The sequence below is a fragment of the Colius striatus genome, chromosome 3 (assembly GCF_028858725.1).
Source record: "Colius striatus isolate bColStr4 chromosome 3, bColStr4.1.hap1, whole genome shotgun sequence".
NCBI classification, from domain to species: Eukaryota; Metazoa; Chordata; class Aves; order Coliiformes; family Coliidae; genus Colius; species Colius striatus.
The window spans coordinates 20,191,175-20,206,148 of record NC_084761.1 but is presented as its reverse complement, the minus strand read 5'-3'; the positions used below and the strand labels follow the sequence as shown (position 1 = coordinate 20,206,148).

At 38.1% G+C, this 14,974-nt stretch overlaps 1 protein-coding gene across 5 annotated transcripts in view; it reads right to left on the bottom strand.

Moving 5' to 3' along the window:
- The window catches only part of ANKRD17 (ankyrin repeat domain 17), a 94,642-nt gene that overhangs the window by 14,403 nt on the left and 65,265 nt on the right, over positions 1-14,974 (bottom strand). For 4 of the 5 annotated variants that reach the window (XM_061991734.1, XM_061991738.1, XM_061991736.1 and 1 more), the window contains 8 exons: positions 8,478-8,626; positions 6,722-6,833; positions 6,403-6,548; positions 4,366-4,508; positions 3,406-3,619; positions 2,185-2,360; positions 1,223-1,385; positions 415-510 (listed from right to left, as the gene is read on the bottom strand). In XM_061991734.1, coding sequence (XP_061847718.1) covers positions 415-510; positions 1,223-1,385; positions 2,185-2,360; positions 3,406-3,619; positions 4,366-4,508; positions 6,403-6,548; positions 6,722-6,833; positions 8,478-8,626 — 1,199 coding nt within the window. The remainder of the gene's footprint in view (positions 1-414; positions 511-1,222; positions 1,386-2,184; positions 2,361-3,405; positions 3,620-4,365; positions 4,509-6,402; positions 6,549-6,721; positions 6,834-8,477; positions 8,627-14,974) is intronic. The other variant, XM_061991735.1, reaches the window with a different exon arrangement.

The following is a 14,974-nucleotide window of genomic DNA, read 5'->3' as shown; positions in this document are numbered from 1 at the left end:
CAAGAAACCACTTAACTGTCAATTACGTTTTCTATGTTCTTTCCAGTACAAACTTTGTAAGAGTGTGAATCTGCCTACTTAAGCTCATACACATACTCTTAGCAGAAGCTCATTCCGATACCTCCACCCACTGCAAATGTCCTCATAATTTCAGTACAAATATATTCAATAGGGAGGAATGCAGAGTCAATAAACAGCCTCACCTTTACTACTATTCTCACAGCACTAAGGCTCACAAAGTTACTGTGGACATGTGTTTCCTCTTTTTGCTATGTTTCTTCTGAAAAACTTCAATGTGACTCGGCATTTGGCTGAAATTTGGTATGCCAGGAAGCTAAAGGTCATTCATAACACAGACTCTAAAGTTGAGTCACAGCACTATTCCTTGACAAATGTTTTCTTTTATAACCTTACCTTATCAGTAATTGTCGCTATGTATCTCATGCATTCTGAGTCTGATGGAAACTGGTTTACTTCTTTCACTAGGTAGCGCACCACTTTTACATGACCCTGGAAAAGACATTTCAAGGACAACACTTTATATCAGGCCAGTTGCTTCTGGTTTGCTAAGAAACACTTCAGCCTAAGCACTCATTACAAAATATATATTTGAACTCCTTCAAATTACATACTCAGTGCTTTTATTTTTTAATTTTTAAAAAATAATCTTTATCATCTCACACTTTTTCACACAGAAGAAGCAGCAAGCAGTTATAGTACCTGTTGTCAGGTTGCCCTTACCCTAGCCATACTTTCACATATCTGTACTCTTCAAATGCACAGCTCTAGCACCTTAACAGTTGCAAGCTCCTACAGTCATTTGACATTTCTCAAGTACTGTAGTACTTGACCTACACTCCCTCTAGAGTTAAATCAGGCTAAACAGCACTTTTTTGGCAAAACTGCTCACCCTCTCTTGCTTAAGAAAGCAATCCCATTTCCTCTCACTTCTATCACATTCCTCCTCTCTGCACAAATACACTACAATTCTCAGCTCTACAGACCCATAAGAACCAGCCTCAGTAAACTGCCTATAAAGCAAATTTCTACTACAATTTAACACAGATATCTTAACAGGTGCCACACATTATCTATTTTTGAAGATTCAATGCCAAGTATTACAATTAGTTGACATATTTTAAAATACATATTTTCTGTCAACAAATGTGTAGGGATGATCAAGACAATACTAGCCAAGACTGGAGCTGAACTTCCTATTTACCTTGCGAAAGGCTGCCATGAGAGGAGTTATTTTCCTGTTATCAGCAGCATCCACATCGGCTCCAGCTTGAACTAGCAGCTGGACAACATCTAGATGCCCTCCATTTGCCGCCAGCCAGAGTGGAGTATTCCCCTTCTTGTTACGCACGTCAATATGAGCTCCTCTACAAAAACAAATGTGTCCAATCAAACTCTGGACCAGAGTTTTGTTTCATGTGTCAGTTGGACATGGAACACTAGAACAACAGGGGAAAATACTTGTGTTTTAACAAACTGAATGCATTCACACAGTGCTTCAGCTTCCAAACTTCTATTTTCCCTTCTGATGCTGTCAAGAGCTTCGACTCAGCCTGAAACCATTTCTAATACTCCAAAATCATGCTGTTTGTCAGTTGTCTTTGAAGCTTCTCTAGCTACTTCATTAACTCTCATCCATCAGTACACCGTATTCATTAGCTTACTCAGAACAACTTACAACACTTCAAGTGCAAGTCAACAACCAGTACTACTACTTGGAAAACAACATATCCAAAAGCTACTCAGGAAACATAAACACTCAAAGTGCATCATGCTGAAGCTAAAAAAAAAAAAAAAAAAAAGGAAATAGTTAAGATACATGTTTTGTGCAAATTTCCTGTTGTTTAACACTACCATCTAAAATGGCTGTGAGTACCATCTATGCAAACTTCCCAAGAAACTGTTTATTTGTAACATTCATGATTCAGTGAGACTGAATTAGTCCATCTGGGCAAAAGCAAGCACTCCAAAACCAAAGACAATTTTGTTTGTGCACTTCTGATAGATTAAGAAGATGTAGTAATGGCTGACAGACACAGAACCTTTCCATTGCATACTCTGTAGGGGTATGTTAGAAAATATTATCATTTAGTGGCAAAGATTAGTCTAAGTAAGGCCAGATTCAAAATGTTTTCCTTCAAGCAGCACATTTGCTAAAAACAGTACCTGCTAATAAGAAGCTCGCAAAATTTGTAGTGCCCTTTGTCTGCTGCAATGGTTAAAGCTGTATCTCTTGAGGAAGGTACTGGAGGAGCATTTACATCTGCACCTTTGTCCAGCAGAACTCTGCCCACTTCTGCATATCCACCAGAAGCCGCTTCCATTAATGGTGTGAGACCCGTCTAAGACAAGCAAGTCAGAAAAACAAGCAATTAGTTGGAGGTGGTTTTCACTAGAGAGCCAGGATTTATTTCAACTCCCACAACATATTTTTAGTTTTAGTGTAGAGATTCCCATTATTACCTGGCCAGTTTTGTATCAGCTTAGCAACATTCTGAAGGTGAGTTCATCTTCAGCTGGCTTGAGAAGAGCTTTCCCTGAACAGTACAGTGTACAGTGACCCTCTGTAGCTGCACAGCACTATTCAAAGTCTACTGCTGTCACTTCCTCAAAACTAACCCAATCACACTTGAATGGATGAGCATCACAAGCATTAAGTTGCATAAAGTGCCCAAGCTGTTATACAGATGGTTCCTGCCTTAATTAGGAGATTCTACATAACAACATCCAGAAAGCACCTGCCTAGATCAAGGGCATATGTAACTTCAGCAAGAATGTCTAGCAGCAGTAAGTACTGTGCAGGTCTGTTTGAGCTCCTCTGTGGCAAGAGAGCTCCTCCACATGAAGTACAAGGGAAAAGGAGAATGTAAGGCCACATTTACAGGTCTTTTCTTTTTTCTCCCCACAATATTCTAGCCATTTTTCTAGTGAACAGTCTTTCCTACTCTGCAAAGAGCTGGAGTTAACCGACAGGCTCTCAAGCACACATATCCCCTTTCAATTCTGCATCCCTGACAGATTACATCATGAGCATACTTTGTCCAAGGTTGTAGCTGTTGTATCAATGCATTAAATCCTTCTATTTTTATTAAGCTTATGGATTACTATTCTTATCCTTGTAAGCATCTGAAGATGAATTAACTTCATAATGAATTAACATGCTTCAGAAGAAACAGTTATTTTGGGGGAGGGAGAGAAACTGTGTACATCCCCCAAGTACCAGCCCTTCAGTACTGACATAATTTTTTATTTACAATATACAGTTTGGTTCAATTAACTGAACTAGAGAAGTTCTTGCACAAAAGGCAAGAAAATCAGATAATCCCAAAGCAGCAACAACTTAAAAGCATCTCTTCTTGAAGACATACTCAGCTATTTCCCCCTTACCTTAGCTCTATGTTCCACATTAGCTTTTCTATCAAGCAAAAGGCTAACCACTTCAGTTCTCCCTTGGAAACAAGCCAGAGTCAGCGCCGTATTCCTGTTGGTCTCTATCTGGGCATTTATATCAGAGCCCATGTCCAGTAACAGCTTGACAGCAGCAGTGTGCCCATTCATGGCTGCCAACATTAAGGGAGAAATGCCCAATTTGCTACCAGTTCTGAAAGAGAAAAAAGAAAATCCAAAAGACTCCCAAAAGAAATCATAGCCACATTTCTGAAATTAGTTTAACAAAACTAACGAAAGTTGAGTACTTAACCAAGAACAAAAAAACCAGCCACACAGTTGAAACTACAAATGGTTCTCCGTAGTAGCATTGCTTAGAACCAACATTACTACTTAAAGATATAATACATGTTACCTTTGAATTCCTGTAAATCTAAAGACATCTCTTGTGAGGAGTATAACTTCTGCTTGGACTGCTTTGACTTGTGCAGTACACAGTTAAGCTAATTTCTACCTCTCAATGCATGCAAAAGCATTATATACATGCATTTACACAGAGAAAAAGCCTTCTTTGAACTACAGAGGGAAAACAAAAGGATAACAATCACACACACACTACCCTCATATAACCCAGAACTAATTTCAATCCAGCAACCCAATCAGAGCAAAAAGAAAGATCTGTATCTGACAAAAGACAACTGATTGCATGACATATGAAAAAAAACCAAGATACATAAGAGGAAGATGGAAGTTAAAAGAGCATTAGGAAAGCATAGTCTAAACTTTTCATTTATAACTTAAGAGCAAAGAAACTTGCTACAAATTAAGCAATACATTGGTTGTGATCATGTAAGACTAGGAAGATTTTGGTCCACATAGTTGTCAAGAAAACTGTCTGGAAAGGATAAAAACTAAGAACACCACAAAAACCATGAGAGAAGGGGTGGAAAAGGAACTTGCCTGGAATTTATTTCTGCCCCAGCATTTAGCAGAATCTTGATGATGTTCACGTAGCCACCAGAAGCAGCAAGGCTTAAAGGTGTGTAATCAGAAACATTCCTGTGTTCTTTGTTTGCCCCTCGAGCTAGCAGCAACTCCACCACCTGTGGTGTTTTAAGAAATAACATCTGTTTTTCTCCCAAACTTGCAAATCTATCCAGGGCAAACACAGCACTGACATCTTCCAACAGTAAGAAAGCAACTTCACTCAGTTGCTTCCCTATATTCCTCTCTCCATGAACATATGAGGCTACATTTTTCTTTTCCCAAGCCACTGTAAAGCTTCCCTTAAAAACCAATCACTTTTGCACGTTAGCATGCTTAAACGATTCATACCAAATTGTTTAACAAAGTGGGGGGTGGGAATCACCTAACAATTCTTTCAGCCATTTTTCAAGACTACCAAAACCAGATTAAGCTAGAACACTGTATGTGGAGTACTCTCACTTTTTGTCCTCTCCCATTTTAATGCTCAGTCCACAAATGAGTTAAAAATGTGACTGCTTTCTTGTTTGCTCTACAGCTTCAGTCTGAGGATGAGCTTTTGTTATGTTCTCTATTTCCACCACTACATTGAATGGTGTGTAAACTGAACTCAGAAATCTCATCCAAGTGTCATTAGAAAAATTACCATTTGCATCTCTTGCTGATTTTGTCTGTACACTAAAAAACCCAAAAGAAATATACTATTTAAATTATTATTTCTTTACAGATTAATTTACAACCCAAATAATTCACAGCTTCCCAAATCCTACATGATGCTTATATTGTCATTGGTTTCTGCAAAACATTTAACAGGAAACTAATCTGTCTAGTAATGTAAAATCAAAACAACCCTGTGATGAAAACCTGGGGTGTCGTGTCCCATACAATGTTTCATTTGCTCCGCTTTCAGCATAAAACGTGTTTAATTAGACCCCCACAACTGAAGTCAAGGGCTTTTTAAATCGGAGTACTTTCCTTTGAAATCACAGGACAAACACTTGCAGACATCTGCTGCCCAAAGCACAGTGCTTTCCCAATCTTATTGCCCAAAAACCATTCCTAAAAAGGTAAGTATAAATTCACTTTTGTTGTATCAGGTTGCTGGCCACAAAGACTGCTAAGAGAGACTTACTAAAAACCAGGCCTTGCCTTTCCCCAGAGAGCATGCGGTTGTCCTTGCAGCTGATGCCTACAATATCTGACAGCTTCCACACAGCAGAAAATACAGGCTGGAAGAGCTACAAATTTTCAGTATGATTTTGCCTGGGAAAGTGATCACCTTTTAAAGGCCACAGTATCACTGTTAAGACAACCTGTGGTAGAGGTGTCTCCTATCTCATTAATTTCCAGAAAGCCACAGAGGAAGGTGACACTGTATCAGATTATACCGCACCTACTGTGGCTTTTGCAACTGAAATATTAGAAGCATTAACAGAACTATAAACTTAAGACTTGTAACAGTCATTAGAAACTAAAATAAAAATGTAGACTTCATAATTAAGCCACAGTACATAGTATTCCAGGTACCATGCAAAAAACTTCCCCTTCAGTTGTTTGAAAAATGTTTTTTGTGTTTTTAGTCAGAGACACCAGCATCATCTGCAGTACTCCAATATCCTATGGCCTACACAGATGCCATCAGAAAACACTCTTGGCTCATATGGAACTGAGTAGTATCTAAGTCCAGCTTCCCAACATAAAGACTCACCACACAGACTTTCACATCTTCATCACTGGTAAAAGCCTCGTAACAAACCACTAATTATTACAGTCATGAGGTTGCCTACACAGCACTGGTCCAGCTTATAAAAAGATTTATTATTAAAAAATGAGACATGCTGCAATATACAACTTAGAAGAGGTGAAGAAGCTCTTTACATCCTTTTTTAAACACATCACTCCGAAATATAACTGTAAATTAAGTTACTGCAAATTTTCTGCAATATTGCTTTAGTGTGCTGACACAACATGTAATCCACACACTGTTCTTGAAGACGTTAAGTTGTACTTCACCTCTTGTCTCCCTCCTGAACAAGCCAAAGACAAGGGAGTGTCCTTGGTTCTCTCAGACTGGGCTTCAATATCAGCTCCATTATCCAGTAAGATTTCAACAACACCCACGTGGCCAGCTGTAGCAGCCAAAATAAGCGGAGTAAATCCTGAAATGAAAATGGATGTTTGAAGAGTCCACATGCATAGTTTTAGATTAAGGGATTAAGGTTAAAAGAAAAGCAAGCCTAAAAGCTTCTCATAAAGACTATGCTTACTGTGTATTTAGTGTGATACACTGGAAAACCAGAGAGGGGTGGTACTGCCACAGTGAGATACTCACCTTTCTTGTCCCTGTGTTCAATATTAGCTCCTCTCTCTAGCAGTGTTTGTACTAGTTCTTCATGGCCACCAGCACAAGCAAGTGTCAATGCTGTGTCATGATTACTCTCAGTCTAAAAAAGAATAAAGATAACAAGAAAAACATTACTTTTCTCAAGTACAAACCCTGCTACGTTGCATATTGGCCCACGTGCAACTATACTTGCAACAATTCTATATAAGCTTAAGACACATCTACTGATTACCTCACAGTTAACTTTTGTGTTCAACTTGATAACAACAACTCCAACTGAGCTCTGCCGGAAGATCTGAGAACAGCTCCTGACAAGAATGGACATACTTCAAGAACCAGGATTTGGTCAGTCCTTAGCTAACTGGACCAATTTCTTGACTACTGCTTGACTTCAGATAGTATAAGGAAGATAAGAAGTCTATCTTTAATTGTTAACCCTCTGATTATATCAAAGAGTGAAAAATTCCCCATCTCACCACTACTGTTGCTGAAGCCTCCACACAGTAGAAATCACCTACAGTAAAGCCTGCAAATCACAGCAATCAAAAAGAACAAATCAAATGAAAATACACAGAAGTGTCTGTGATTACGCTCTGCTTTCAAGCTTTTCCCCTTTAGAGCACTCGTACGCTGTCTCCAGGTAATCATTCCTGGTGATAAACAGTTCTCAGTAACAGCACATAGCCCTTATCAGCCTTGATTCTGCATGTGAAATGCTTGTAATGAAACAAAGTGCATTTAATTTTTCAGTGTTGTCAAGGCCCACGTACAATCACTATCCTATTTGAAAAGTCAGCCAAGAAATCTGGAGCTGGCACTCTTGTTACAGCATAGGTACAGACTAAAACCACACTCCTCTTAACAAGCCCCAAAACAACAAAACACCCAATCCTCAAATACAAACACACAGAGAATTCTTAGTTACCTTAGCTTTGCTTTACTCTACTATGACCGAGGGTAGTTGGCAATTTTTTATAACCTTGATTCGCACAGTGAGGCAGGTCAGGTTATAGCAAGAGTTCCTGGACATGGTCATAGCAGAAATCAAGCCAAGACTAGTTTTCCAGAGGTTTCTCTCCCTTTTTCCACAACAATCTCAGGCCTTTGTTCTTCTCCACATCACCCAGACTTTAGACATGTTATGTGTAGTCTAGGGCTATGCATATACATATATATATATTCTAGTTCACATAGGCATGGGGTGTGTTTTTATGGCCAGTTAGCTGCAAGTCAGCATTAAGTAGCCCTTCTTAATTATTTTTGGTACAGAAATGCTTTTTCTTTAGTGGAAATGAGAGCTTGCAGTATTTCTTCTTGTTAAAAAAAATACAGAAATTATTAGCTTCAATTCTTCTGTTATCAAGCTGGGTGATCATTGGTCAACAACTTCAAGCATTACTGGAAAAAACAGTGTGCAACATTTTAAGGCTTATTTTTGTCTTAGGCTATCTGGCCAGAAAAATGTTTAATTTTTGTCGGCAGACAACTTTGTGGTTTCTCATGATCATTCTGGCAACAAACAAACAATAATAGTGTTTAGTCATTCAAAGATCTTCAGTTAGAGCAGAAGGGAAAGTAGGTTGCGACTCTCTGGGGAGTCACGCAGGCTTTCTAAAAGCAGCAAATCAAGTCTCCAGAACCTAATTCATTATACAACAGAGCTGTTTACTATCACTGAATTACTCAGGATGTAGAAGCAAAGTAGTTTCACTCATCTGTGCCACAGAGACATTTGCAGACTTACCTGTGCATCGATATCTATAGCAGGGTAGATTGGTAGCATGGCTGAAGGAGAAATGATAGGACTCGGAGTTGGTGTTTGAGGTTGGGAGACAGAAGTTGCAATGCTGTGGGTAGGAGTGTTTGACATGGCAGATGCTCTTCCGCTCACTGCTGTTGAATAGAAAAATTACACTCAGTAAAAGCAAAGCACTTGACTGCAGAAGTTTAATGTGACAATAAGTGGACAATGGGACAGAACTCCCTAAAACTTTTATTTCCACAAATACTTATTTTCTACACATTTAACCCAATCTTTCAATGCTTAACTCTTTGAATTTAACAAGAAAAAGGTTAACTGTATTCAACCAAAGAAATAGCTAAGCATCGAACTGGCATGTTTTCTAGAGGCTCATCAAAAGCAACATAAATTTGTTTTTAAATTTTTGTTTTAAAAACAAAGAACTTTCCTACAACAAATCAGTCATTATTTGAGCAAGGAGTTCCATACCTTTAGAAGCATGACTGCAGAACAAGTCTACTCAATGGATATCCAAGCAATTTTTCTCAAAAACACTTTAAAGATTCTCCTACAAAAGTCTGTTAAACCTTCAACTCCCCAAACCTTGGCCCCCATAAACATAACAAAAAAGCAGCAGCACTAGTGTCAAGATGCTCACATGGCAGAACTTGTTGAAACCAGAGCAATGCAAGCTTAACAGCCTTTTTGCAGAAACGTTGGTGAAAATTGTTAGGAAAAGCAAAAGGTAATACGATTTTACAGCTGATGACAGTATACTGCGACATGACAAAAAATAGCACTGACTGCCACACTTTGCTGAAATTCATTTCATACATATAATCTTTAAAATTACAGATCAAACTTTAACCTAAAACAGGCTTTGGGGAAAAACTCCTACTTTTCAGGACTGATTGGCTTTTTTCCTTCAAAGAATTCAATTATTTTGTCCCTTACTCTTCTGTATTTCTACAGGCCTTTATCACGTGTGATCAGCAAAGAAGAAAGTAAACTACTGTACACTTCTCCTGTCAGGTTGGAAAAAAGCACCTTTAACTGCAAAATGAAAGAAGTGCAGTTTCCTCACATTGTCTGTTCATCTAGTGCACACACCACCGAATAACCTTTGGTACATTAAAAAAAAAAAAGTCCCCTTATTTCCAGTCTTTCAAGTTCTGTTCATTTTTCCAACAGGTTTAATGATCAGTCATGTCTCTGCCAGTCATTTATTATTAGTGTCTATATTTAAGTTGAAGTGGGAAGTTTTTCAACAGAAGATGCCACAAAATTGTATCCTAACATGCCAATTTGTTTACTATCTCCTCTGCAAGGCAGCTATGTTTTTCATCCATTACTAATTTAATTTCTGGACTTCCTATATCAAGTCCTAGAAAAAAAAAAGCCACTGAGAGAAACATTTAATTTAATTTATATTAAAAACTATGATTAAATATTTATTTACTCATAATTATATGGTTCAACTTCTTTGCTCTTTATATATTACTGCCTTTTGAAAACTTTTCTCATCTTACAATTCACATTAGGTATGGATTAAAGAAAGATACAGAAGCTAAGCTAAAGTGTTGTGATATAAGGTAAAAAAAGTAGGGCCTAAGAAAGTTATATATGAAGGACAATTAAATGAAGATCACAAATATCATTCAGTGGAGCATCTCCTTTAAACTCGTCTCCTTCCTTATTCTGACTGTAAATTTGAGATATAACTTACAAACACAACTTCAAACTGGCATCCTACAGAAGGATAAGTAGTTGTCAAATTCTGCTTCCCTCTTTATGTATATATAAATTCATAACAAGTAATTTTTTTTTTCCAAAAATGCATATTTACCTTGTTTCTTTAAGTTTCAAGTGGAAGTTAAAAGCAGCATAGAACAGTAATGGAATCGTAAAGGATCATGATTCTTGACTCTGACACCGAGTCCAAAATAACTCAATAAAGATGGTAAGATGGACTGGAAACTAACTAAATATGCCTCATCCAGATGACAGAAAAGCACAGTCATCAAATAATCCACATATGAAGAAAAGTTAGCCCTGTCACAGAAGCACATTTATTTTAAACAGTTGCTAAGAACTACTGCTATAGTCACAGTACGGGCTGGGGAGCATCTACTTTATTTACAGGAACCATCTTAGACTTACTAAAATAAAATTTAAAAACAAACAAACAAAAAACCCACCAAAAAACAACAACAACAAAAAAAATCAAGGTAGTTAGGAAGGTCTCCATTCAGGTAAAGTCTGTTTTTCATACCAATGGTGTTGCTGTGAGGGAGAAGGGGAAAAAACCAAAAACAAGAGATGCATGTTTTAAAGTCAGCACTCCTTACTCCACAAGGAAGAAAATTGTTATTGTATAAATCATATATAAATGTTTCTATTCATGCTAGCAGAAGAAAATATGCATGTTCATTTATCATTCTCATATTGAATATATTTCCACTGTGCTTCAGCAATAATTCATGGGCAAATAAAGTTCATATCCCTAAGAACATTTCACTGAGAGAAGATATTAATTTTTATGGGTAATGACTTAGATTGTATTTATTTCCACATTACCTGTGCAGAGTTGAAATTTGTTATGAACACACCGAGGGCAATGAAGAGAATCTCTTCAATGTCCTAACAAAAAAAATATTGGAACTTTTCAATAAGCTAAAGGGTTTCTACAACTGTCTGGAGCAGTGAAAAAAAGTGACCAATTAGCTTGATCATCAAATGTAAATACACTGATAATCCAAGGTTTACCCTTTCCCTCTGCTCTTCCATCCACTCCTATGGATCAGTGGCAAAACTCAACTGAAAATTTGTACTTCAACATTAAAACATGGTTACTTCATGCCTGGGACCAAAGTCTTCAAAGTTATTAAAATATTTCAGTATACATGGGCTGTAGTATAGGACCAGTTAGCAGTTAAGGAACAAGAAACTTCTTTGCGAGATACATCACTCCAAGCACCATCTGACTACTCTAGTAAAACTCTTATTACATTTGTTTGAATACTTGATAATCAGTTTTGTGCTTACTGATATGAGAAGCATAACTTCTCTTCATACCAATTTCTTTCTGGACATTTCAACTTTCTCTTAGCTTAAATTACAAGAATGACTTCCTCACAGCTGCTACCTTCTCCCCAGTGCTTAAGAGCCTCACTATCCAGAGAAGCACTTGGCTTGCAAATGCAGGCCTACTGTAAGGGGAGGAAACAGCCAAGTTAATAAACTGAAAAAAAAAAAAAAAAATCCCTAAAACTAACACAGGATACTCAACATTTGAGACAGTATGATTTTTTCCTCACTGATCTACACAGTGGACGTGGCAGTAGTACGGTAACAGACTTGATTATGTGAAGGGTCTCCTCCAATCTAAACAACTCTATGACCTATATCAAAATATATGTGTGGAAGGAACAGACTGACATTTTGAAAGGAACATGGGGTTGTTCATGCTGTTCAAGTCTGCTGCTTCCCTGAATACTTTTTATTTTCACCAAGTGCAAGATGTTACAGAAACCAAGCACCTCTAAAATCACATTTCATCTTTATGTTGACCAGGAAGTTTCTTACTAGTGTTGTCTAATGGTGGGCATGGCATTGTTCTTAAACACTTATTCCTCAATTCCTGTAAGGTCAACAGTAGAGTTGTAAGAGAACTCTTTCACATTACATTGCAATAAACCAAGATGACAGACTAAAAAAAAAAATCACATTACAAGAAATCTATTAGATACTTCAGCTTTTTCCAACTTGTTTCAAGCCAGGCTTGCCCCATATCAGTTTCTTCTCCTTTGCCCTTAATTTCTCTGTACTATCTTAAGGTACTAAAAACTATTTTCCTGCCACACATGCTTAAAATCAATACAGAACACTTAAGATGCATGACATGCTTTGAATTGCAAGAGACAAAGTTATGTTCTGAATTTGAATACAAACACGGTGTTGTTTCTACGCACTAACAGCTTCATGGATGAAGCCCAAAAGCCACATCACATCTTCAGCCTTGCTGATAATTATAGTCTGAAAAGTAGACTCTGACAGGCTCAGTCCCACAACAAACCAGCTGCCCAGCAGTAGATGGAAGTCTCTTGATATTCCAAGGACAAAGATCTAAATGTATTTGCCATCCACTTGCAAGAACAGCGTAGTGGTTGTCAGCAACCAAATGTAGTTACACCAGTGCATAAAAGCTTGCATCCTCCACTTTCTGTTGCTCCTGCACAGGTCACAAGGGGGACAGAACCTCCTGATTTTACTGTGATGCTGGTACTCTACAGCTTCTTTTTCAGTACTCATTTTCTATGAAGAACTTATAGTCAACACATTTTCTTATATATTTAGACAGTTACAGTTAAAATGGACTCATTCCACAAGGTAGCTTCCAGGAATTCGTCTTATCAAGCACTTAAAAGTTACTGAAGTTCTTCGTCAAGCTCTGTTACTGGACATGATCCTTTGAATGTTTGTACTTTTAACAAATTTGCTATTAAGAACATTTTTTTTTTTCCTTTATCCTTAATAGATCATAGAATCACAGAATGGTAGAGGTTGGAAGGGACTTCTAAAGAAATCATTTAACATATGTGATGTTTTCATTCAGGATTTACATAACTAACAGTAAAAATACTTCTATCAACTAGCTTCACAGCAAGCAAACATCTGAAAAGCAAACCTTTTGCCTATCATCAGTTCCAGTAGAATCAGAAAGGAGCCCAAAGTTTCCTTAAAAAAAAACTTAAACCCTCTAACTTGGCACTTTCTTTCACTGTGTTTCCAGACAAATTGTGTAGAGTTCCAATAACACCAATTAAGTCTTTCCAACAGCAAGGAATCCTACTTTGCAGTCAGAGAGTTCATTTAGCAACATTTGACCTCTCTAGCAGTATCCATGTCTCATACTCGCCTCTGACCAGTACCAGAATTTGCACACTTGGACCTGTTTTAAACAAGTACTTAAAAGAGGAAAATTAAACTCATTGTCAGCAACTAATTAAGCACAGAGACGAAGTTTGCACAGTCAAGGTGAAGCTTTGTTATTGTAACTGGTGCTGCAAGCCACAGCTCTGTGATGGTACTAAACCCAGGCTGTCTCAGGAACAGAGATTTAAATCCATGGGAACACTTGAGGGCTCCTATTAAAGCAATACACAATGCTACCAATAAAATGTTTAGCTGCTGCTTAAATGTTGTGTGTTACATGGAGCCCATTTCACTCCCACACTAAATTCTGATGTGTGGTTTCAAGCTGGCATTTAAGTTGCATACTCAGGTCTGCCTGCTCTTGCTTAAAAAAAAAACCCCAAACCCTAACCACTCCACAGAAAAGCAAAGATGGAGTTGCATCTGTACAGCTTTTAACAGACTTGCCAAAAATGTCTTTCCAAGCATAATTTACTGGAGGATGAAGAGACTTAGAGCAGTCCTGCAAAGGAGAACTTGAGGGTTCCGGTGGATGAAAAGCAGGCCATGCCTCTAACATGCATCCAGAGGGAGGGACCATGAGGAGAGGCTGAGAGAGTTGGGGGTTGTCAGCCTAGAGAAGAGAAAGCTCCAGAGAGACCTTAGAGCAGCCCTCAAGTACTTAAAAGGAGTCTGTAAAAATGACAGGGACAAACTTTTCAGCAGTGCTTGTTGTTTTAAACTGTGACTAGATACGAGGGGTTTTTTATTATGAAAGTGGTGAGGCACTGGCACAGGTTGCCCAGAGAGGCTGTGGCTGCCCCATTGGGCAGGTTGCGCAGGGCTTGATGCAACCTGGTCTAGTCGAGTATGTCCCTGCACCTAATAGGGGGGTTGGAATGAGATCATGTTTTAGGTAACTTTGAACCCAAACCATTATATGGTTCTAACATATATATGCCAATACGCTCAAAGTACCTGCTGCCAATCAAAGCCTGGACACAGAATGATCATCAGAAGCTTTCAAGGTCAGCTTGGATAGGGCTCTACGTGACCTGGTCTAGTTGAAGATGTCCCTGCTCATTGCAGGTGGATTGGACTAGATGACCTTTAAAGGTCCCCTCACCTCAAACTGTCCTATGATTCCACAAACTTAGACCTCATTCCCAATTGCAGATGTGCATGCACATACTAAGAACTGGGAATAATTAGTACAAAAAACATTCACTCAAATGCACATTGGAAATATCTCACCTTTCCAAAAAGGCATGCATGAGCATTTGTCAGATGAACTAAACCAATAGATTCTCAAGATGTTACATGCAGTTAGACATAACAAATGTCCTAACTCAAAGTTTAAGTTAAATTTCAACATAATTGAAGCACATTGCATGGAGTCCTCAAAAGTAACCGAGAGCTGTAGTTATCCCATCTCTTTAACTGTATAGCTGGTGTTACATTTCCCAGCAGCTCCATATGAGAGAAATCTTTGCCATCAATGCATAATGGATGTAGTTTTACCTACTTTTTCACGCATTCAGATTGTTATTTATACATTGACAGTTTCCCATCTGTATGTCTAGGCT